The sequence below is a fragment of the Leptodactylus fuscus genome, chromosome 1 (genome assembly GCF_031893055.1).
Source record: "Leptodactylus fuscus isolate aLepFus1 chromosome 1, aLepFus1.hap2, whole genome shotgun sequence".
Classification (NCBI taxonomy): Eukaryota; Metazoa; Chordata; class Amphibia; order Anura; family Leptodactylidae; genus Leptodactylus; species Leptodactylus fuscus.
In genome coordinates this window covers 220,627,379-220,652,195 of record NC_134265.1, presented here as the reverse complement: position 1 = coordinate 220,652,195, position 24,817 = coordinate 220,627,379, and the positions used below count along the sequence as shown (strand labels likewise).

The window sequence follows — 24,817 nt, the reverse complement described above, 5'->3', positions numbered from 1 at the left end:
CAGCAATTCATTTTCAAAGTTGCGCCAAAATGTTGAACATCGTGTCAAATTTGTGTGCTAAAAATTTTTTGGACAGGAACTCAGTTTCTTTATTTCATCCTATGAGACTCACATCAGGGGAAATTGACTTTCTGTCCACACATGGGACATTGGGACAGATAAACTAAAATAGTCTAACTCTTATTGTAAAGTTAGACTAGACATTTTAAAATTGCACTAGATTTTCCCAAGTGTCTAACAATTGTTTGAAAATCTGTCCATAAGAAGAAAAAACTCATGAGCGGCACCACATCTGAATTACAGCCTACACCGCCCGTTATAAATTGTGTGCAAATGGAAAAGTCAGGTGCTGGGTGTACCATATACTTTCATTATTCTTGGCTATCACCAACCAGATGGTGCTCTCTGCCTCAAAAATACATATACAGGAATACAAATATGAAAAAAGAATAAGCCAGGGCACTCACCGAGGAACTTCGTTCCTTTATTTCATCCTTCTTAAAACAGATTGCACAGGAAGAGAGGAAAAGCAGCACTTCCAAGCTACGTCCGTTTGGTGTACCTCGGTGAGTACCCTGCTTATTCTGTTTGCATAATTGTTTGAAAATCTGCCGTACTTTCAGTCTGTCTAGTCTAATGTTACATAACTTATTACTTGGCTAAGTTTTTGACTAAATTTTTACAAAAACATTTGGCACAATGTTCAAGATTTTGGCCTAACTTTGAAATTTATGTTGCAATTTTTGGCTCACAGTTTTGTGCAAAGAGGAACAGGAATATTTCATTCATTCAGATCTAGGATTTGTTATTTGAGTGTTCCGTTTAATTTTTTGAGCAGTGTATATCCATTGGTAGGAGGATTTCATTCACCTCAATTACATCATGTATATTTATCTATTGCACCACAGAATAAAAATGTTTATGGGAATGCTACTTTCATTCACATAATGCCTGTGCACCTTTTGGGACTTTAATTCCTCAGTTATTGCTTTAATTTGAAGTTGTGGATTGTTCATCTTTTCATGCGAAATGTTTTCAAGATTGGATGGGAGCCCTCCATTTTGTCTCCGTGCTTTCCGTGCAAAGTTCAACGATGGAGACATTTTGCCAAATTGGTTTGCAGTTACTTCTGCTGAAAAAAAACCCCATAAGTGATTATACTAACCATGCAAAGACATAACATTGAAGCCAAAAATGACTGCAATAATTGCGCCTTTTGGACTTTGGAAATAACAGCAATTTATTTTATGAGACTTCCTAGAACTGTCATTAAAAAATCATAACACAAGTATGTGAAGTACATAACATATTATGCATGCTGATTCTGTGGACATCTATGTTAGAGAAGCAAGCTGTAAAGTTCCTGCTCTAACAGAGATAACTGCATAGAAGATGCGGTGTGATGACGTCACTTCATCACGCCCCTGTGCCATGAACAGGGATTAGTTTTAATAAGTCCAGTGCAGTGGCGTAACTACCGGGGTAGCAGGGGTAGTGGCTGCCACAGCGCCCCCGGGACATTAGGGGCCTGTCGACAGCCGCTACCGCTGCGGTTTTTTTCCCCCGTCACCAGCTGGAGTTACTCCAGTCGGTAACGGGCCCCCATTACTTACCAGTCCTGGTAGTGGCTGGGATCGGTAAGTGACGCCACGGGCCCCACAGACATCATTATTATATTTGGGGGTCTTTTCAGACCCCTGAGTATAATGATCAAAGGTCCAGGAAAGGTAAGAGAACATCAAAAACCATGTTACTTACCTTTCCACGCTCCAGGCAGGTTCGGGCCTCCCTCTCGACGCTCCCTGACGTCACATGACCCGAGACGCAGGGCCCAGTCATGTGACGTCCCAGACGTCATTAAAGAAGGCCGACGCCACCGAGGACTGCAGGGGAGCAGGAGATAGGTAAGTAACAGTGTTTTTTTTATGTTTTTATTCCCCCGGGTCTCTGATTATTATACTCTGGGGTCTGAAAAGCCCTCAGAGTATAATAATTGTTCATGGGTGTCCACAGTGGGTCATAATACTGTGTGCAGGGGCCACTATGGGGTATAATACTGTGTGCAGGGGCCACTATGGGGTATAATACTGTGTGCAGGGGCCACTATGGGACATAATACTGTGTGCAGCACATGACAACACATGACACTGTGAGAGCAACCAGGGATCGGGGGGGTATGAATCTGAGGGTGGGGGGGGGGGGGATAATCTGGAGGGGGACATGAAAATGTGGGGGCAACCTGTGGGGGGAACATGACACAGAGGAAGTAACTTGATGGGGACATGAAACTGTGGGAGAAAGCTGGGGGGAGACACTGTGGGGGGCAACATGGGGGGACATGATTCTATGGGAGCAACCTGGGGGGGTACCATGAAACTGTGGGGCAACCTCAGGGGATAAGAAACTGGGGGCAACCTGAGGGGGACTTTAGAGTGTGGGAAGACATGATACTATGAGGGAAACCTTGGGAATGGGGGGAATATGATACTGTGGGGGCAACCTGAGGGGGACATAACAGTGACGGGGTAACTTGGAGGGGCACATGATACTGTGGGGGCAACTAGGAGGTGAGGGAACATGAACTTGGGGAGTAACCTAGAGGGGGACATGAAAATATGGGGACAACCTCGAAGAGGACATTATGAGGGGTATTATATTGTAAGGGGCCACTAGTGAGGCATGATACTCTGTGAGAGCCACTAAGGGGCATTATACTATGTGGGCGCTATTGAGAGGGTATTATAATTTGTGCAGGTCAAGTATTTCTAAGTAGTGTTGATGGGGGGGGGGGCCCACTTATGAAACCTTTGCACAAGGCCCACCTTAGTGTTAAAGTGGCCCTGAAAGTAACAGGGAGTACCACGGGGAACCTTACATGATCCGTTCAGTGGGATCTCCTCATCACTGTGACAACTTAGGGTTTGTAAGATGATTTGATGCAAAAAGCTACCATGAACAGCGAGGAGACCATCTTGGGCCTACTCACTGCTGAATCTCAGGTCGTTGTAGAGTGGTAGTCATAAAGGGGTGGTCCAGTTTCAGTCTAATATTCAGAGAAAAATGTTTTTGTTTGTAGATTGAAGTTTTCCAATTTTCCAATATACTTTCTGTATCAATTCCTCACAGTTTTCTAGATCTCTGCTTGCTGTCATTCATTCTGCTTACTCCCAATAGATAAATATCACTCCATGGTCATGTGATCAGCACAGGTGCACTGCTCATTATAGTCACAGTAATTAGACCTCTGCCTGGTAACGAGCTGTGCACCTGTGTGCCATCACATGATCAACCCTGCTGTACTCCAAGGATAACCAGGGGAAGGAGTGCAGGGTCCTCCTCAGGCACATCGGGAGGGCAGGCAGAAATAGAAGACTTCCCGCAAATATATATGTAACTCATACAGTTCATGAAAATAGTTATTAAAAAACTAAACAAAATTCCCAAGAACACCAAACACCACTTTCCAACAGAGCAGTATCCAAATGGATGCTTCCAGTGCTTTGACTGGTAACCACAGCACAATGGTGGTGAGGAGGGGAGGAGAGAGAACAGTTATTCAATATTACAAAATAATACTCTCCACATAGTGCAGGCAAGAAAAGTGCAAAAATTAATGTGCAAGCTACACAGTTAGTATGTATGATGGTCCAGCCAACCAAGTCAAAGAGCACTAGTCCTAGGCAGGTACATCCCTGAGCCGAAGAAAGCATAGCTCCTGTAAGGCTCACGGCCACACCGACCATCACGACATCCCTAGTAAGGGGGGAACTGAGAACAAATCGCAGCTAAGAGAGTTACCTACAAAGGCTGGTATAAGTTTATTACTTTCTATGGTCTAGCACTTATCAGAAACTTAGCCAGGATTTCCCTATTGTCCTCAGGTTATCAGGCAGGGACAGTGCATGCATGAAAAGATAACCTGGCCACAATAAAGAAGTCATGGCTGGGTTTCTGACAAGTACTGAACTATAGAGAGTTCCTGCATTCATGATCATATTCAATGGTGAACAATCAAGACATAAGACTGACACCAGATGATTAGAGAAAATCGTTAAGGTTCTATGTAGCAGGCCACAGCGAAAAAGTAATATGGGAAAAACCACATTGGAAATGTATCAGGAAATCTCTGCACACTTTCTGCTTCAACTATACCTATAGGGAACCTGCCAGCATTTCTGTATGTATTATTGACATGCTGCGATTTCCAAAAAACACAGCGGTTTTACCCACTGTGGGTATTTTTCTTAAGGTGTGGATAGGATTTGCCACTTGTGATATTTTTTGACATTGATAAAAAAAATTAAATCACAAACTCCAGGTTTGCAATATTTTTATGTCACTTTTCTGGTGTAGGGGCTAGTGCTAGACAATAACTTCCATGCTATTGCTTATCATCTGAAGTAAGATGGCTGTAGTAAGGCAGTTGCCTCCTTGTCATTGCTTTGCATTGAGCACTAGGGTCATTTACATCTACTAGACATTTGCAGGTGTCTACAATACATCTACCTCTTCATAAAACATGACTTTTTTTTTTAAATAAGGTTTTAAAATAATATAAAAACAGAAATATACCTTCTGCTGCTTGTTCTGATTCTTCAAAATGGAAAATACTCCTGCTTATTGCTTGAGTGGGCTTTGAATTACAGATATTCCGAACTGTATTCCTGGAAAGGCAAACAAAGAAATAAATTGATGATAAAAGATCAGAAAGGCTGCTTTAAATTCTTTATACACCTACGTATTCATCAAATTTTGTGGGGTTCATCTGAAGCAGCTCTAGAGGGGCCCTTGGGAGCATTTTATACTCTGTGGGACCACTGTGGAGGATATTATACTGTGTTGGGGCCACTATAGAACATATAATACTGTCTATGGCCAACTGTGGAGCATATAATACTCAATAATGGCACCTGTTGGGTGTCCATTCTTTAAAACTGAAACAGCCGGATGAAAATTTTGGTAACATACAGGATGTTGACTTCAATGCAGATGTGAACGTAGTTTCAAATGTAACAAGTGTGCATGCATTCAGGCACATTCAAGCACATACATACAGACACATGCATGCACATTCATACAGATACATCCATGCACATTCATACAGATACATCCATGCACATTCATACAGATACATCCATGCACATTCATAGAGGTACATGCATGTACACATATATATATATATGTATACTATGTATACAGATAGATGCAACATAAAAGGTTAAATATACTTTTCAGTGCACTGCTCTTATCACGTCAGCAGTGGTTTGCAGGCAGATAGATCAGCTTTAGGTGATACCAGCTGAAATGTTTATTTCTGTGGATCTGCTTAGGTGATGGGTGACATGGGGCAATTGCCCAGTTTGCTGTACCCTAACGCACGGACCTACACCTAACACCTTGTTACACAAAGTCTATAAGTGTCTTGCGTAGTATATAAGGAGTATAATAATATAATAATAAATTTTATTTATATAGCGCCAACATATTCCGCAGCGCTGTACAATTAGTAGGGTTCAAATACACATAGAAAGATACATTACAAAGAAAGTCACTTTGACTGAGGGCCCTGCTCGCAAGAGCTTACAATCTATGAGGTAGAGGGGGTGACACAAGAGGTAGCAGGGGCGGCATTGCTTGTACAGAGGTCAGACAATGTTGTAATAGAGGTGACTGTCATTACACAAACATAAAACTTTATGAGCCATCACTAGCCATGTCCTTTAACATGTGGAAGGTGCTTGGACATATAGTTAGCCTGAAATGGCATCATATCATGTGGGGTAATATGGGAGCGGGGACAGAGGAAGGTTAAATTTGGGGGATTCTAATGACTGTACAGGGTTTACATTAGGAAGGGTTTACGTTAGAAATTGTGATAGGCTTGTCTGAAAAAATGTGTCTTTAGTTTGCGTTTGAAACTGTAGAAATTGGGAGTTAATCTGATTGTCCGGGGTAGAGCATTCCAGAGAAGTGGTGCAGCTCGGGAGAAGTCTTGTATGCGGTATGGAAAGTTATGATAATAGAGGATGTAAGTGTTAGGTCATTGAGTGAACGGAGAACACGGGTAGGGCGGTAGACAGAGATGAGGGAGGAGATGTAGGGAGGTGCAGCATTATGGAGAGACTTGTGGATGAGAGTGATAACTTTATATTTTATTCTATAATGAATAGCACAGACCAGAGGCATAGCTGTAGTTTCTAGCCTGATAGATGAGCCTGGCCGCTGCATTCAGAATAGATTGTAGAGGGGAGAGTTTAGTGAGGGGAAGACCGATTAGTAAGGAGTTCCAGTAGTCAAGGGGAGAATGAATCAGAGAGACGATAAGTGTCTTTAATGTATCTCTGGTAAGTAAAGGGCGTATTATGGAGATATTTTTGAGGTGGAGGTGACATGAGCATGCAGGTGATTCAATGTGGGGAGTGAAGGAAAGGTCTGCGTCAAACATGACCCCAAGGCAGCGGGCATGCTGCCTAGGAGTTATAGTAAGGCCGGTGACTGCAATGGATATATCAAGGACAGATCTATTAGATGGTGGAAACAGTAGTAGTTCAGTCTTAGAGAGATTTAGTTTCAGATAGAGCGAAGACATGGTATTTGAGACATCAGAAAGACAGTCACTGGTGTTCTGTATTAGTGCAGGGGAAGATGTTTATAATTGGGTGTCATCAGCATAAAGATGGTACCGGAAGCCAAATCTGGTGATGGTTTGTATATAATGTGCTGGCTGGATGTTTAGGTGTTAACAAATACAAACATCTATTAACTCCCTGTTCTTGAAACAACATAGGACAAAAGTTTAACATCAAATAAATTATAAACTGCTGTAACTTTATATCACACTATTTGAGAAAAAAAATCTGACTTACTGAATTTCTTTCCATGGGTGTTTGAGAGAGATATTTTGAAGGGATGTTGATTCCTGGGGAACTGGCATTAAAGCCACAGATAACCCCACCACCTCAGTTGGTGTCTTCACAGGAGACAAAAAATCATCTATTGACAAAAAAAATATATTGTATTTTTGAATTACATTTATATATTTGACTTCTAAAAATATTAAGTTTCAACAAAGTGTTAGTAAACGCTAAATGATGTGTGTAGGACATTATCTACTGAATTGAAAAAAGGACGAGGGATGTTGCTACATGCAATACATATAATATTTAAAGGGGTTATTCTAATATTGATGGCCAGTCCATAAGAGCGCCGCAGTACCAAAACTGGCTTGCTATACATTACATGGCTAGTGATATTATATGTTAGAAAGTGCATAACCCCTTTAATTTCCCTGTTGGCAGACATCAGGGCACAGTTGAGCATCTTGCATACACAATGATTCAGCTGCAATGGGCAGGTACTGAAATAAGAACAGAGTGTGCCATTAATGGTAATTTCATACAATATCTTATTTGTAGTTTCTCAAAGTAAAATGAATTATTACTGTAATGTGCTCTGTCATCTCAGACATGTGACCTGCAGTCCTGTATGAAATGGATAGTGCAGTGTTTCTTTTTACATTGAGGCTAAGGCTAAGGCAGAAACACAGTTTTTGTTGCAGTTTTTTAAAGAGGACCTTTCACCATATCTGGGCACATGCAGTGTTATATACTGCCAGAAAGCTGACAGTGCGCTGAATTCAGCGCACTGTCGGCTTTCCCGATCCGTGCCCGGTGTAAAGCGCTATCGGTCCCGGTACCGTAGCGCTTTACAGTCAGAAGGGCGTTTCTGACCATTAGCCAGAGACGTCCTTCTGCCTCGCGGCGCCAATCGCGCTGTGCTGTGGAGCGGGGAGGAACGCCCCCTCCCTCTGCTGATAATGCTCGTCTACGGACAAGCTGTGTGAGCAGAGGGAGGGGGCGTTCCTCCCCGCTCCACAGCACAGCGCGATTGGCGCCGCGAGGCAGAAGGACGTTCCTGGCTAATGGTCAGAAACGCCCTTCTGACCATAGAAGAGCTATGTTACCGGGCCGTAAGCTCTTCACACCGGGCACAGATCGGGAAAGCCGACAGTGCGCTGAACTCAGCGTACTGTCAGCTTTCTGGCAGTATATAGAACTGCCTGTGCCCGGATATGGTGAAAGGTCCTCTTTAAGCCAAAACCAAGAGTTGATTAAGTAGAAGATAGAAGCATAAGCATTTCCTATATATTTCCCATTCCTTTAATAGCCATTCTTGGCAAAAAAATGCTACAGGAAAAACTGCAGCAGCAACACATCACGGTTCTTCCCGCAGCACTTTAGACAGAAAGTTTGCAGAGCCCTCTGGGCAGTCCTCTGGGTCTCGACTTATAATACTCTGGGGTCTGAAGAGTCCCCAGACTACAATAATAACACTAAAAAGAATCAGAAGGTCAAACCACGAATATTCATCAAAATTAATTTTAAGGGGTACAGTGGAAGTGGCTCAGTACACTTAGGAGCATTTTATACTTTTCGGGGGTTCCGTTCTAATGAAACTATTGCTACCGATATTTCTAGCCTCGGGCACATACCCCACAATCCTCCAACAGCTCCACCTCCTCAGATATTGGCAGCTCTGCAGAAATATCAGCCCAACACAATAGTCAGTTAATGAGTAGGTAAAATGATTATAAAGTATAGTGTGCTAAACTACCAAAGAGAAAAATATAATGACATATACTGAAGTAACTGAGCCTTGGTAAGGTGGGTCTAGCGGTCCAATATTACAGTGGATTAATAGAAGAATAAGTAATATGCCTTATGCAAATAATGTGCTGTCCAAATGTAGGAAAATAATGTAATGAAACAAATGAAATGAATACTGAATGTCATACATACCTGCATTGCCTTCACCCTCTGAAGCCATACTAATTCTAGTATGGATTTTTAATGCATTATTACAGTATTCCCATCTCTTTCGCTGCAGTTGCTGCAACCAGTACATCTTGGTATGATTGTTAATAGCCTTAAGGAAAATACAAATAAGATTAGCGGGACAATAACCTCACAGCTCAATGGCAGTCTGTAATCTTCTGAACGGTCTACTGGGCAAGCAAGGGAAATCTAAACTCCATTTATAATTGTAGGCAGGGGCTCAGGTGCCATAGAGGGCCCAGAAGGTATCTCTTCCCGCTATAAGGAGACCAATACCATAAACAATACATTATCGTTGGGGAGCCTAGTACAGATTTTGCATTGGGGCTCATGAGCTTTATATTATGTCTGCCTACAGTTTATGGGAGCATGTCCAATAAAAATACTAGAGACAATAACATTAAAGAAATGATGTAAAGCACTTACGCACCTTTAGGATATATGATTTTGTTGGTGTTTTGATTTCAAATATTCCTTCCTCGGCTTCCATGTTGAAATGAAAAGTCGCTGCATGTAGATCTATACTTCCCAGTGGGGAAACATCCGTAGCCATTCTATAGTACTGTAAGTGGCACTTGTTGTCATTGTAAGAAAAGAAGCGGTACTTCCAGGCTTTCAGGGGTCCCTTCATTCCCAGCTTATGAAGATATCCACAGAGCTTTTTGGACTTTTTTTCCTGACTATCTTTACTTGAAGTAAGGGAACAATCAGTGGTAACACCCATGGTATGTTCATGGCCAAGTACATGAGTCTCAGCAATTGCTTCATCCTTCAAAGGTTTCTCTGGAGCTTCAGTTTCTAAAAGTGACTCCTCGTGGATATTAAGTAATTTGTCATTTCCATCTAATTCATTCATCTTGTCCTGATATAAAGAACATATGAATAAGTGAATGTTCCTGAGTATTTATTATAGGGTTTCGGGGTCTGTATGCCAGATCACCATCTTTGATTGTTCTATTTTATATCAGCCCGACTCCAACTCAAAATCCTGCATCGACTCCTTGACATATGGCTGACAGCCCTGGTTAGTCAGAAGCAGTAAAGGTCCTCTAATTTATTAACAAGCTAGTGATTGAATTCATATGAAAGTAAAACAAACTATCTCATTTATTCCATACCACCACAACCAGTTTTAGACCTCCTGACAGCATTTTTCAAATTTGGCATGTGTCACTTTATGTGGTCATAACTTTGGAGGTTAAGGTTATTGTAACAGATTTTGCTACGGCTTTTTAGGCCAAAATCAGGAGTGGCTTGAAAAGGGGTGTAAAATATAACAGGAACCTCTTAGACGGTTCCCTTAACTCCACTCCTGACTTTGGTTCGAAAGAAATGCAACAAAATCTGCAACTAAAAAAGCTCCGTTTCTGAGGTCAATCAAACTTATCAAAGTGATTGAGATTGTTTTTTCGTAACTTCATATTAGAGATAAATTTTCGTTAATATTTTTCTGATTAACCATTTCTAGACCAGGCCATTTTTACTGGTTCAGTACAAAACATATTTTAGTTTTTTTTCATACTTGCGGTTTTGAGGGATATAACATTATTCTCATTTGGGGTATTCAAAAATTTTTGCGTCTCTTTTGGTGATAAATGTGGCATTGTTTTTATTTTTCCATGTACTTTCCTTATTTTAAAGTGGGCTTTTCTTGTCCTCATTAGAGATGAGCAAAGAGTGAAATATTCGATATTCGTTATTCGATTCGAATAGCCGCTCAATATTCGACTATTCGAACGAATATCGAACTCCATTATAGTCTACGGGGAAAAAGGCTTAGTTTCAGGGGAACCCACCATTCGACTCAGGAAGGTCACCAAGTCCACTATGACACTTAGCAAATGATGCCAACACCTCTGCAATGCAACTGGGACAGCAGGGAAGCATGCCTGGGGGCATCTAACAAGCCCAAGTCACAGGTTTACTCCACCATCACAGCCTATCAACTACACACTTTCCACACTCAAAAAAAACACTATGAAAGTGGAAAAATACCTGGAAACCTTTTTTCCTCCCCAATTGGATGGACAGAAACCCACATTTTAATCTAAAGAAACCTTACTAAGCAACCCTTTAAATCATGTTGCCCATGACAACCACAGATGGAATAGGCAATGGGAAATCCAACAGTACCCACCCTGAACTGTCATTGTGTGTGTGTGATGTGGTAAGACCTTCCAAAATTCACTTTTATGGCCCTTAACGTGGGCCCTTCAAAATTAAGTTAGAGGCCCTTAAGCCCTCTACCAGCAGAGATTGAGGCCCTTTAGGTGACTTCAGCCTCTTACCAGCAGAGTTTTAGGCCCTTTAACTTAGTTCAGCCTTGCACCAGCTGAGTTTTTTGCCCTTTGGGTGAGTTGAATCTTGCACCAGCAGAGTGTTAGCCCCTTTAAAATTCTTAGCCCCTAAAACGGTAGTTCCAGAACCATCACTCTCATTGTGTGGGATTGATGCAGTGGATTGGACTGAGGACCCAGACATTGACCTTGATTGTGATTAGGAAATTGATTTTCGCATCAAGTCCTGGGGGTAACTTTTATTTAGAGGACCGCAAAGGTGGAAAATTGGCTGCAACCTCTACTACCGGTAATGGTCCTCTAATATCAGACTCTGCATTACTTCTACAGGGTTCTGATCAGGTGTTAATAGTTCAAACAACATGCTCTAGTCCTTTAGAAGTAGATCAGAAACTTTTTCCCTTCCGACACCAGATTTAACCAAGCTTCATCATCATCATCATCATCATCATCATCATCTTGCTGAGATGGAGCCACTAAAGGAAATCTTGCCTTCCAAGGCATGTTCTGGAGCTGTGACTGAGCCAAATCTAAATACAGAGTCTTTTGGAAGCAGTGTTTTTGGCCCTTAGGGTGAGTTGAGCCTTGCACCGGCAAAAGTTCCACATGACCACCGACGTGTGGACAAGTGCATGTGGCCAGGGACGCTAAATCTCAATCACGGCACACTGGCTGAATGTAGTTGAGGCTGTGACCGGGTCGCAAACTGTGGTGGCCTGCCTTGTCTTCCCGCCCAATATTCCTGGCAGGAGTGCTGAAACACCACCCTCCTCCTCTGTTAAATCGACCCCAACTATGACCTGGAAACGCTGCAACACTGGTGTGGGGAGACGTCAGCAGGCCGTTCTGAAGCTCATCAGCTTGGGGGACAGACAGCACACTGCCTCCGAGGTGAGGGATGCCATCCTGGATGACATGGCAATATGGTTTTCCCCACTGCACCTGGGCCCAGGCATGTTTGCATATGTGATAATGGCCGGAACCTGGTAGAAGATCTGGAGTTTGCCAGACTCAAACACGGTCCACACATGGCCCACGTTTTCAACTTGTTAGTGCAAAGGTTCTTTGAAACCTAAACCATTGTGCCTGATATACTGGTCAAAGTGCGGCCATTTTCGTAAGTGAAAAGTAGCCTCTGCTAGGCTGAAAACATTCAGAGCACACTCCTGTCATCTTCGCACCATTGGCTGGTGGAGGAAGACGAGGGGGATGAAGTGGCATTTCATGTCACTGTCCCACACAAGGCTTGAGGGTGAAGTTCAGTGCATCCATTGCTTCAGCACAGATGGTGTGAAGGGGAGTGGAAAATGGAGGAAAAGGAGAGTGACCCTTACAGTTGGGGGCAGCGAAGTCATGCCAAGTAACACACTGGCACACATGGCTGACTTCATGTTGGGTTGCTTCTCAAGAGACAAAGGCATAGTTCACATCATGGAGAGCAAACAATACTGGATTTTTGCAATCCTCGACCCCCGGTATAAGTAAAAAATCTCGTCCTTTGTTCTGGTAGAGGAGAGGGAAAAAAAAAAAAAAAATTGCCACAAGCAACTGATGCAGAATATGATGTAAATGTTTCCGTAAACCCTCGCGGGCAGCAGAGAGGAGATTTTCTCCAAGAGGCTAACAACTGCCATCCGGTTCAAAACCACCAAGGGAACACTCTCCAAGGTCTGGAATGCGTTAATGCCCCCCTTACTGCCATTGAGGGGCCTAGTGTCATAAGGATGGAAAAGTATAGGCACATGTTACGTGAGTACCTGGCTAACCACAGCCCTGTCCTCTCCGATCCCTCTGCGCCTTACACATATTGGGTGTAGAAGTTGGACCTGTGGCCCTTGGGGTGAGTGGAGGCTTCCCCCAGCTGAGGTTTGGGTGAGTTTGGCAAGGGGGTGCAAGTACGCCCCACAGTTAGCCTTGGGAGCTGTCAAATGTACAGTGAGTATGTGTAAAGGGATTTCATTTAGTTTATTGTAGGACATGCTCCGTGCCTGTCGTTATTATGTAAGGTTGTGTTACACAGAATGACTTGTAGGATCAGTTAATTTTGTAAGCCTATTTACAGCTGTGCACCTGTATAATTTTGACACATCAGGCCAGGGTCCAATAGCAATATAAGCTAGCCATAAAGTGCTTGAATTTATACCTTATGTTAAGTAATGGACAAAAAATTACAAAGATAAGGGATCAGCAGTTTTGACCCTTTGCACTGTACACTATATAGAGAATGTGGAGAGTGGTGTAACTGTACTTGGACTGATTGTCACGTAGCATGACCAAGATAGCCACGTGTTTTACACAACCAGGAAAGCTGGATTCAGCGTATATATACTATACACTTATTTTCTGTATACCACTTAGGTGTTTGGGGGTACACACCGTGGATAGCTGGATTGTGCATATACAGCCTGACTGAATTGCTGTGTATCCCACTTTGGCGTTTGAGGGTACACACTGTGGAAAGCTGGGTTGAGCATATATAGCCTGACAATTGCTGTGTATCCCAGTTAGGTTTTGGGGGTACACACAGTGGAAAGCTGGGTTGAGCGTATATAGCCAGACAATTGCTGTGTATCCCAGTTTGGTTTTGGAGGTACACACCGTGCAAAGCTGGATTGATCGTCTATCGACTCCTCTCCCTGCAGTATAGCTCTGAAAGTTCTTCAGATTTCCTGCCTAGCAGAAGATAATCCCTATCTAGCCCTCAGCAGATCTCTGTCCCTATCTCTCACCGCAAATGAGACGAAGATGGCAGCGACTATTCTTATAAATCCGAGGTCACCTGATTTCGGCAGCCAATGACTTTTTCCTATTTTTTTTAATGCCTACGTTGCCATAGTTTCTGTCCCATCTTCCCTGCACAGTTATTGGTGCAAAAAAAGCACCAGGGAAGGTGAGAGGGGACACGAATTTTTACTGCGTTTGCCGCGTGGTATTCGATTGGAATCGAATATAACGAACAGCCTAATATTCGATTGAATACCTATTCGATCAAACGCCGTTCGCTCATCTATAAAAAGCGCCAACAAGTGCTAAGCATCTCTGGGAACTCCTTCAAGACTGTTGGAAGACCATTTCCGGTGACTACCTCTTGAAGCTCATCAAGAGAATGCCAAGAGTGTGCAAAGCATTAATCAAAGCAAAAGGTGGCTACTTTGAAGAACCTAGAATATAAGACATATTTTCAGTTGTTTCACACATTTTTGTTAAGTATATAATTCCACATGTGTTAAGTCATAGTTTTGATGCCTTCAGTGAGAATCTACAATTTTCATAGTCATGAAAATACAGAAAACTCTTTGAATGAGAAGGCGTGTCCAAACTTTTGGTCTGTACTGTAGGTATATATGGGTGCATTTATTAACCCATTAGTAGCACTAAGGGTGCATTCACACTGAGTAAACGCTAGCTTATTTTGTAGAGTAAAATTACACTTGAAAATTTTGCTATCCCATTGACTTCAATGACATTTTACAGGCGTATTTTTACAAGCGTATTTTTACAGGCGTAATTTACAAGTGTAATTATACTCTACAAAATAAGCTAGCGTTTACTCAGTGTGAACTTACCCTATGAAAATCATAAATAACATTTTTTTGCAAGAAAATGTAATTTTAGCCATGTGGCGGAATTACCCAGATGTGAGTGAAAACTGCTGTTTTGGTACACAGTAGGGCTCAGAAGGTGGGGAGCGCCATTAGGCTTGTGGGTAAAATAATTTCAGATACCATGATGAAGTTGCAGAAACCCTAAGGTGTCAATGATCCTTATGGCGTATTGTGATCATTTTGACTTCAGAGATGCTTTCCACAATGAAATACAAAGCAGATGGTTCAAAAAATAGATTTTTGCACGCACCATAAAATCATTTTCTTGTTGTATACATTGGGGGACACAGCACCATGGGTGTAGACCTGACTCCTGGGATGTTGACACTAGGAATAGCAAAAGATGTCAGCTCTGCCTCTGGACTATACCTTCTCCACAGCCAGTTTGTACTGCAGCAGTAGGACAGAGACACAAATAAAAAGAGAAAAAAGAACGCAGAACAAGGAACCAACAACCATCAACATGTCTTGAACCCAAAAACAAACCAAAACAGCTCGGTGCAGGAACAACAAGAAACAATGGTGGGATCTGTGTCCCCCAATAAACAGAAAAAAGGATTTGACAGTGAGTACAAAAACCATTTTTGTCACTTATTTCATGGGGGACAAAGCACCATGGGATGTCCCAAAGCAGTCCCAGAGGATGGGAAGTACATGGCCATGCGAGCAACCAAGCGTACAGCTGCTTATAGTACTTTATGACCCAAGCTAGCATCAGCTGAGGCCACAGAATGGATCTGATAGAACCTGGTAAATGTGTGGACAAAGGCCCAAATGGCAGCTTTGCAGACCTCAATGGTGGAAGACTGATGCTGAATAGCCCAAGAGACTCCAACAGCTCTTGTGGAAAGAGCCGTCAAATGGAGAGGCAGTGTCCTACCCTTGAGCTTACCTGATAGCAGACCTAACAAGGACAAGGTTAAGGTCCCATGATTCTGAGGGAGGACGGCAAGAAAGAGCACAGTGTGCCACTTCCTACAGGAAAGGTATTCACCTGAGGCTGAAAGGCCAGGGTCTTCTGAAAAAGAAAGGAAAAGGTAGAAATCTGCCCCATAAGGGAAGAAAGATCAAGTTCTTCTTGATTATTCTCACACCACCATACGTATGCCTACCACGTGCAATGATCCAGGAACCTGGTCGTGTAGCAGGGGAGCTTGTGGTTCAGGCAGGAGATTAATTTATTGACATCCAGTGTGCCCCACTGGGAGCACAACTGGAGAAATATCTACTTGTTCAGGTCGAGCTTTTCTTGGCTGAGGTAGCCCAAATAAGAGAGTGGGAGCTTGAAGAAGAGAGGTCCAATGAGACAGGTCTAAGAAGTTGGCCCTCGGTTCCAATGGGTTCAAATGGACAGACGTCTCTGCTTTGGGCTACAGGCCCTGATTGGTCAAGGCACCGAAGACGGCTCTCCAGCCAAAAGACTGGCGTCAGTGGAGATCACCTGCCAATGTACGGGGAGAAAAAGACTTCCTCTATGCACCCCAGACCTGAATGCAGAACCAAACAGAGCAGAGAGAGTTCCTCTGAAGAGTGTATCAAAGATCATGCCCAGGAATTCCCTGCGTTGAGACAGCACCACAAAATGAAGAAAACTGATGATTGCACGGCACAATGGGAATGTGAAGGTAAGCAATGCAGAAGTTGATGGACAACAGGAATTTACCAGATTCCAGTGATGCCACCACTGGGCATCACCGTAGGGACTCCATTCGGAACCTGGGGACACAGAAAAAAGTCCCTTCAGGCCCAGGATGGAGCGAAGTTTATCGTCCTTCTTGAGAATAGTCAATAGGTTTGAGTAAAAAAACCTGGAAATACTCTATCAAAGGGACGGGGAGGAGCTAGTTGCCAGAGAGGGTAGTATGGTGGAATGAGGGAACCCTTCTAGGCTGTCTAGTGCTATTACAGTATGACGCATGTTGACAAGGGGTTAATTATACAATACCAATACATTTATAATTACATTATAACAATGTATAATATAGTTTTAAAAAAAATGTATTTGATGCCAGAGTCAGTAACAATTTGCTCTGTGTACAAAATTGGTCCTGACTCCAGCCTAACAATGGAAAAGCGTTAATCAATATTTATTCTAGTTAGTCTATTTTAATACTATATTAGAAAACTGCAGAGGCTTACATAGACACATAGTTTTTGGATGCATTTGCAATCTTGAATTTGGGTGTATTCAGATATGGTCAGGCAAAAGCTGCAATGCTCCTCTAATTCACAAAATAAGCTAGTGATTGAATTCTTATAATAGTAAATATGCAACAAGCTTAACTATACATGACCAATAACCGTATCATTTAATTAAAAATAGTCACTTTATTTTGAATCCCCAGTTAGGATGCATTCACACAGAGGAAAATGATGCTGAATTTGGCGTGGAATCCTCGTCAGATTCAGCGCTGGAAAAAAAAGCCTCCCATTGAATGCACCGTTAGGAACTTATTTCCAAAACCACCAAAAACTACAAGTCCCTGGTTAAAACTGCATTAAGAAAAAGGTTTTAAGGCTATGTTCATTCGGGGCATACTTGCAATGGATTAGTTGCCACAGACTAGTTGGGGGTTGGCAGAAGGTCACAGCTTTGGATCAGCTGTTTGGGGCTGTGTCTAGTTCCTGTACTTGTACTATATAAGTGGCAGAAACAAATAGCTCCATACGCTGTATATTGGCCAGGCAATGTTACTGCAGCTCAGCTCTTTTGGATATATAGATGTTGGCAAATCAATACAAAAAATAAAAAAGGTGTATAAAGTTGAATGATCTTTCTCGATGTTTCCAAGTATAAATATTTTGCACTAAGTATTTATATTGTTCTGTTCTATTAAAGGAGTAGAACAATAAAAATACAAAAGAACCAGATCTGTCACATAATGGATACAACCGTGTCCAATGGAAGAAGCTATGGAAGAATGTTAAGAAGCCTGGTATTCTGCTTACAAAATAGCACTGCCTGCTGATCACAGCCTTCTACTACTGGAATATAATGCTATATACGACCTTAATAGATAGCAGGTGTCCACTGAGATACATATATTATACACCACAGATTAGGAACCAACGATCTGCATATTTTCTATATGTCGCATGTAACAGACAGTAGAAAGCAATGTACTTGCCTAGTGAAGTCAGGGCAGAGCCAACAGCTGAAGTGTGCGCAGACTTCCTGCTCTGAGCTGTGAATCACCTGGACATGCTTGGACAAAGCACATTTACCTCTGGAATTCTTGTGTTAATAGTTACTCTCCTCCCTACTCCTTTCTGACAGTTTCCTCAGCCTGCTGATGGGCATGTCCCTGTTGTCCTGTGTGTCGGTCTCAACCACTGGAGTTTTACCATTCACAGAATGACGTCTCCCAGGGGAGGGTATACCATTCCTTCAAGCCCATTCCTGCTGACCTCTGATATTGTGAAACAGGCAGTGAGTCAGGCAGTGTATGCAGAATATTCTTGGGTAGTTCTCTGAAATCTTAAAATTGCTCAATGATGGCTAAATAACACAGAGCCATAACAAGACGCTATCATTAACCCTTTAAGGGCAAGGCTCACTCTGGACCACAGGATTGCACCATCCTTCCTGGTTTTCCCCCTGAATATTACAACACTTGTTGCAGTATTTTGAGATACATATAAAGTGGCATATTACAAATATTACAGAACATTCTAAGGCTGCGATCACACCTGTGTTGGGTGACCATTCTGGGGTCTATGGGGTCTGCGGGTTTTCCACCTGCAATCGCTTTTTAAATGGATAGGGTTTCCATTTTTTAGGTCCCCAAGCAGACCCGAAGAACGGAAATCTGAACACTAATGTGAACCTAGCATAAAATGTGTAGAGGCGTTCTGAATAATAGTTTTAGAATTATTATTTTATTATCAGACTATGCATGAAACTTAACCTAGATTCACACCTGCATCTGTGTTTCCATTCTGGCAAAATAAAAAAAAAAAAAAAAATATCATATCTCACCTTTCCCGAGGTGCATCCCAGCGCAGTCTGCTCCATGCCAGCTTTTCCTGACATTTCATGAGGGTTCTTTGGACCTAGTGTGCACTTTATATTTTATAATGCTTTTTGACTAATTAAAAATTACGTTTTACGGAGCTACCGATTGCTGTAATTTTTCTTTGTGGTCTATTATAATACTAAGGCATGGTTCACATCTGTGTTCGGTATTCCGTTTGGGGAGTCCACTTGGGGACCCCCCCCCCCACAATGAAAACCTATACGCATTAAAAAGCATTTAGCTAAGCATCCACACAGACTTCATAGACCATAATGGAGTCCGTATGGTTTCTGCTTAGTGTCTGCACGAATCATGGGGATAGAAAAGTACTGCAAGCAGCATTTTTCTTTCCGCATGTTTCGTGCGAAAACCACATGGACACCATTATAGTTTATGGGGTTCATGGGTTTCCCAGGTAACCACTTTTTAATGTGTGTACGTTTCCGTTCGGGGGTCCCCAAGCAGTCTCCCTGAACGGAATGCCGAATGCAGATGTGAACCAGGCCTTAGTATTATAATAGACCACAAAGAAAAATTCCAGCAATCGCTGCCCAATGGAATACCTTAATAAAAAGTTAAAAATATTCATTCTGTAACTTCTAGTGGAGAAAAGTCTGGCCATGGTCATGTGATTTATGTCCTATGGTCATGTGATGAGCAGATGGGCAGAGGTGACTGTGACTATAAAGAGCAGCACCAGTGTGTTCATCACATGACCATGGTAAGAATTTCATACACTAGAAGTAACAGAATGAATAACAACAAGCAGAGATCTAGAAAACTGTGAGGAATTGATACAGACAGTATATTGGACAACCCCTTTAACCCACACAGTGAACACTGTATTAAAAATAAACACAAAAATTGATATTCTTGTCAATCTTGCCACTAAAACTACAGTTCATGCACTTACTCATCTTGAATTGAAAAATTAAAAAGTTATGGTTCTTACAATATGCAGAAGCAAAAAGTTTTTATTGTGCAAAAAAAGATAAAATGTAAAAAAAATACTTTTTAATTGGGTATCGCTGTAACCTTCCTGACCCACAGAATAAAATCAGCATGTCATTTATATTGTATGGTGAACAATGTAAAAAACATAGCATGGGGGTCACAGCCTGCAGCTAATGGCACCGGACACTTAACAGCTTAGTCTAACTACTGCTGCATGACTACATTGGTGGACCAATACATGTGATTCATCACTTCTGAACTATGAGCTCAGTACTCACATATTACACACTTGTACCCCTCACACTCACATTTATATCGTGGTTAGATGTACAGTATATCACTTAATGTAACGGCCCTTAACACTTCACTTCATGCAGAGGTAGCGTTCTTACAAGAAACTCACCTGGTTTCAACCGGAACTTTACATTCTGCTAACAGGTAGTATCCGTCTTCATATCTAGATTCCTCAGGGTCTAAAAAGGTAGCCATTCTGATCTCCAGCACTTGTTCTATACAGGTCCACATGTCCCACATTGACTCTCTTGGTAAATACATCATTATTGAGGCTTCCCTTTAAGGCCATCCTCTGACACTATGCAATATATTTGCTGTCACATTCATTTTTTATGACTTGTTTTTTTCAAAACTTGGGGATTGCCTCAAGGGGCATGGCTGATTGGGGATGACTTCAATATTCTTTTCTCCACGATGATGGATAGGGCATCTATGTCTTAGACATCCCACCGACAATAATAACCTACCTGGCCACTAACTTCTGGCAACTGATTTGGCTGCATGCACTGTATGCACTGTAGAGAATAGAACAACTGGGTGACAGATCTTCTACTTTTTACTCCCACTCACACCATACCTACACACGCATAGATTATTTTTTCAGCAACATTCCTACGCTCTGCTTTCTCAAATCAACACCTATTTCTTGGTCTCATCATGTCCCATTGATAGTGACCCTATAAGCATCAGGAGCTGTCACTAACGACTCAACAAGTCTTAAGGTTCTATACTCAATAAACCAAGATTTTTTGATAAGGGTAACAAATCTTATGGCTTCTGTGACAAGGCACTGGAACAGGCTCCACATGCATTGAAGGACGGAGCAGCTTCACTACTACCCTAACACTATTAATCCCATTTTTTCTGATTACTACCAATCTTTGTATGCCATGCCCAGCTCCTTGCCGATGGACACCCAAAGAATTTCCGTTTTACAAGATTATCTATGTGCTAGCTGCCTATTACTCTTGAGGAACTTCAGTAGACTTTGAAGGCCTTGCTTTGTGGTAAGGCCAAAAGACACAATAGTTTCACATACATTTATTCTGGATTGTGGCTTTGTACAGCTTCTTTTTACACACTATCACACAGTCCCTTCTCCCCTCTCATATAACTCTCATGCCAAAACCAAATAAAGATCATACTGACTGTGTTAACTATAGACCTATAGCTCTTCTAAATTGGGACCTTAAAGGGGTTGTCCCATCACAAGGATCCTATCTATACTGCTTGTTAATGTGGATGTAAGACTTTTCCTAAATACACTGCTTCAGCAAAACTGCTTTGTTTGTCCACTATCTTACTTTATTCAATTCATTGTGGCCACAGCCCTGACTTATCTGCTCAAAAGTCAAGTGATGTATCTGCCTGCTCTCAGGGGGGAGGGAGGAGGGGCTAAGTGCAGGGAGCGAGCCTGTGTATCTAGCTATTCCTGTGTCTACACCACGTGACCTAGCTTCCTGCTCTCAGATAGGGGAGAGGAGCTGCTTTCATTTCTGAACGTGTTCTGTTCTCCCAGTTATCAGGCTAGCTAATTCAATTGTGTTCATTATGGCAGAGACAGGCAGTCTCTGTATGTAACACAGAATGGAGTTGCTTCTGCCTGTACTTCATAGTCCAAAATTGTGCATATAGTGTTGTTTGAGGACCTTTGATGACATCACATGCCCTTCAGCCTCCCCATAGAATCACGCTATGTGGTGGGCGGAGCTACACACTAATTTGGGGGTGGAGCTAAACAGCAGGTTGCTTATGAAACCCCACCCACCATATGACACAAGAAACCAGGAAGAAGATTTTACAGCAGTGAAGACTGGTGAGTATGCGACGTGGGAATACCCCTTTAATATAGCTACTAAAATTCTGGCTCACAGGCTTAACGGCTTACTGCCTTCCTTGATCCATAAGGACTAAGTGGACTTTGTTAGGTTTCAAAAGGGAGATGATAACAACAGGCAAGAACAATCTACACTACTCTTTAGTCTTGATGCAGGGAAGGCGAAGGACAGCCTAAACTGGCCGTTCATGTTTGAAGCCTTGAAGACATCACGGGCCCTTTCTTCACTGTACTCCGCCCCATTGCCAATATCCACTTATCACACTCTACCTCGACCACATCGGTAATGGCACACACCAGGGTTGCCCCCTGTCACCCTAATTGCTTTTACTATGTGACGAACCTTTGGCCTCCCATACAAGGCAACATCCTGATATGTCTGGATCCCAGTGTCACCTCTTAAGTTTCTCCAATGGTACTTTCAATTTCAATGGAAGGAAACTTCCTTGAAATATCTGGGGGATACACCTTACACAATCTTACTCCACAGTATATAAAGCTAACTTCCCCCCTTTGTTTGCAGAATTACGTAAACTCATTCATAAATGCTGACCTCTACCTATATGTCCTTTTTTAGTCATATTGCAGCGGTCAAGATGACCCTCCAACCAAATCTTTTGAATTAATTTGAGACACTTTCAGTGGCCGTTCCTATGGTAGAATTCATGGCAATGCAGTAAACTATACTTAGATTTATTTGGCATTCAAGGAGACATAGGATCCCCAAGTCAGTTCTTCTAACCAACAAGACATAAGAAGTACTAACTGTCCCTGATTGCCCTCAAGTACTACTGGGCAGCCCATCTTCGGGATGTCCTCTCTTGGACCTTATTCAGGGTATATAATAAGTGGACGGAGATAGAGAAATTATTGTTGGCCCCAATATATCCTGACAACATGAAAATCAGTATCAGACTAATGACAGTACATTATAGGGCAGTTTTTACACTTTCCAAAGATTTCTTTCATATTTTGCATTGCAGCTCCATTTTCAGGAAAATCAGCATTTTATTCTTCTGCAAATTAGTTGAAAAGGGCTTTAGGGGCATTTGCTCTTCCCTCTTGCTCAGCTCCTGTCCTCAATGCTTGGGTGACATCTTCCACCTTGTCTAAAGTTATAGCCGGTTATCTGGAGTGCAAGGCCCTGGCAGCAGAGGACATGCCCACAAAGCCCTTTTCAGCTAATTTGAACAAGAGTAAAAATTCTGATTTTTATAAAAATGGAGCTGCAATGCAGAATATGAAAGAAATCTTTGGAAAGTGTAGAAGCTGTCCTACAAGGTACTGTCATTGATGATTTTCCTGCTGACAAACTCACTTTAAAATAATGATTTAGAATTTTTTTTAATTTTTTTATTATTATGTTATAATGTATATAGTACTGAAAAAAATATTTAAAGTGATAACTAAATGCCAGAAATAAAAATGGCGCAATTGTTTATTTTAATTAAGTAGTAACAGTGTGAGGTCTAATATTATTATATGGGGTCTGGGTATATGTAATAATGTCTATTTATGAAGGCCACTCCCACTTTTGCCACAACTTGCCATTCGCGAATATGATTGAATGTGGTGTCATAGATAGGGCCATCATTCTGTATGGGGGCAGTGATGAGAGTCAATAATACTGTATGGGGTCAGTGATGGGAGCCATTACCTGATGTGGCCCAAAACTGTGTGGGACATGGGAGGTGGAAGTATTTATTTGGCTTTCTAAAACTGATGGCCTACCTTTACCATAGGCCATCAATATAACATATGTGGGGGGTCTAACAGCCAGGACCCTGCTGATCAGCTGTTTCAAGACCACCAGTGACGTTAACATGCTGGATGCCGCACTGCTTACTTGCCATACAATAAGTAGTGGTGGACATTGTACAGCTCTGTAGAGGCTTCAAAAGGGGCATGGCTTAGAAATTTTCACAACGTTCTTCATAAACCGCCACTCCTTCCTCCTTAGGATTTTGGTGGCATGATGCTACCGACACCCCTCTTCTCTCCCACCACCCAAAAAACTTGTGTAACATACTGTTCACCTCCACAATACCTGATGTTGTTCCTGAAGTCCCCCCAACTTCCTGACCAGAATTATTAAGAGGATGGTGCCTTCCGGGGGGCGGAAGGGCAGATTTTGGCACCGAGAGTGATGCGGCCAAAATCCGCCTGCCACAGCTTCTCCCTCTGGAGCAGGCTCAAATGAATTGGCCGACTCTGGAGGTTGCTGCCGCGAGGCAGACGCCACGGCTCAACGAGACGTGGAATCCGCCTGAACAAAAGGGCAGCTCGCTTCTTTTTTCCATTAGCGGCAATATGCCGCTAGCTGTCTCCATAGACCACCATTGTGAGGGGGTGGATTATTATGTGGATTCCGCGCCATAATCCGCTCCCTCTGTGTCGTGTGAACGGACCCTTATAATTCAGTGAGCTCTCACACCAGGGAAGGGGGTCAGAGAAGCAGAGAGGAGGTGAGTGCTCTGGAAAGGCACAGGTAACATCACAATGAAGATATATGTAAGTTATTCTTTCATGGAGATTGACTGTGCGGCCATGCTAGGGATCAGGGTCTCAGCCTATAGAAAATGAATGAATCTAGCCTTACATAAAGTCATGTGTGAGGAGATGCTTCCAGGCATTAACAACAAGCAGCAGAGAAGCAGTAACGAATGCTCAGACACGTTGTATAGGCGAAGGGGACAGAATAACCCACAGAAACTTCTGCAATAACAGACCTTGGTGAACTAACGAAGTAGCCACTAGTCACATACATGCGTGTGCACTCGGAGGAGCCGACTGCGTTCACTAGAGGTGCACAAACATCCGCTTCTCTGTCTCTACCACGAGGAGCCATCTTTGAAGTGATGTTTTCTGAAGCAGACATGGAAATTTGGTAGCCGGAAAAATGTCTTCCCCTTAGCCTTCCTGCTACTTAGTAATAGACGCAATGTATGTGAGCGCCGTGTTATGACGTCATATTACTGAG

At 42.4% G+C, this 24,817-nt stretch overlaps 1 protein-coding gene across 2 annotated transcripts in view; it reads right to left on the bottom strand.

Moving 5' to 3' along the window:
- TBC1D2 (TBC1 domain family member 2) overlaps nt 1–18,034 on the bottom strand; it is a 44,835-nt gene extending 26,801 nt beyond the window's left edge. The window contains exons 1-6 of one of the 2 annotated variants that reach the window (XM_075282978.1): nt 17,865–18,034; nt 9,265–9,696; nt 8,799–8,925; nt 6,867–6,993; nt 4,573–4,664; nt 960–1,132 (exon numbers count right to left, since the gene is read on the bottom strand). In XM_075282978.1, coding sequence (XP_075139079.1) covers nt 960–1,132; nt 4,573–4,664; nt 6,867–6,993; nt 8,799–8,925; nt 9,265–9,690 — 945 coding nt within the window. In that variant the 5' untranslated portion in view covers nt 9,691–9,696; nt 17,865–18,034. The remainder of the gene's footprint in view (nt 1–959; nt 1,133–4,572; nt 4,665–6,866; nt 6,994–8,798; nt 8,926–9,264; nt 9,697–17,864) is intronic. The other variant, XM_075282988.1, reaches the window with a different exon arrangement.
- Nucleotides 18,035–24,817: the final 6,783 nt, after the last annotated feature.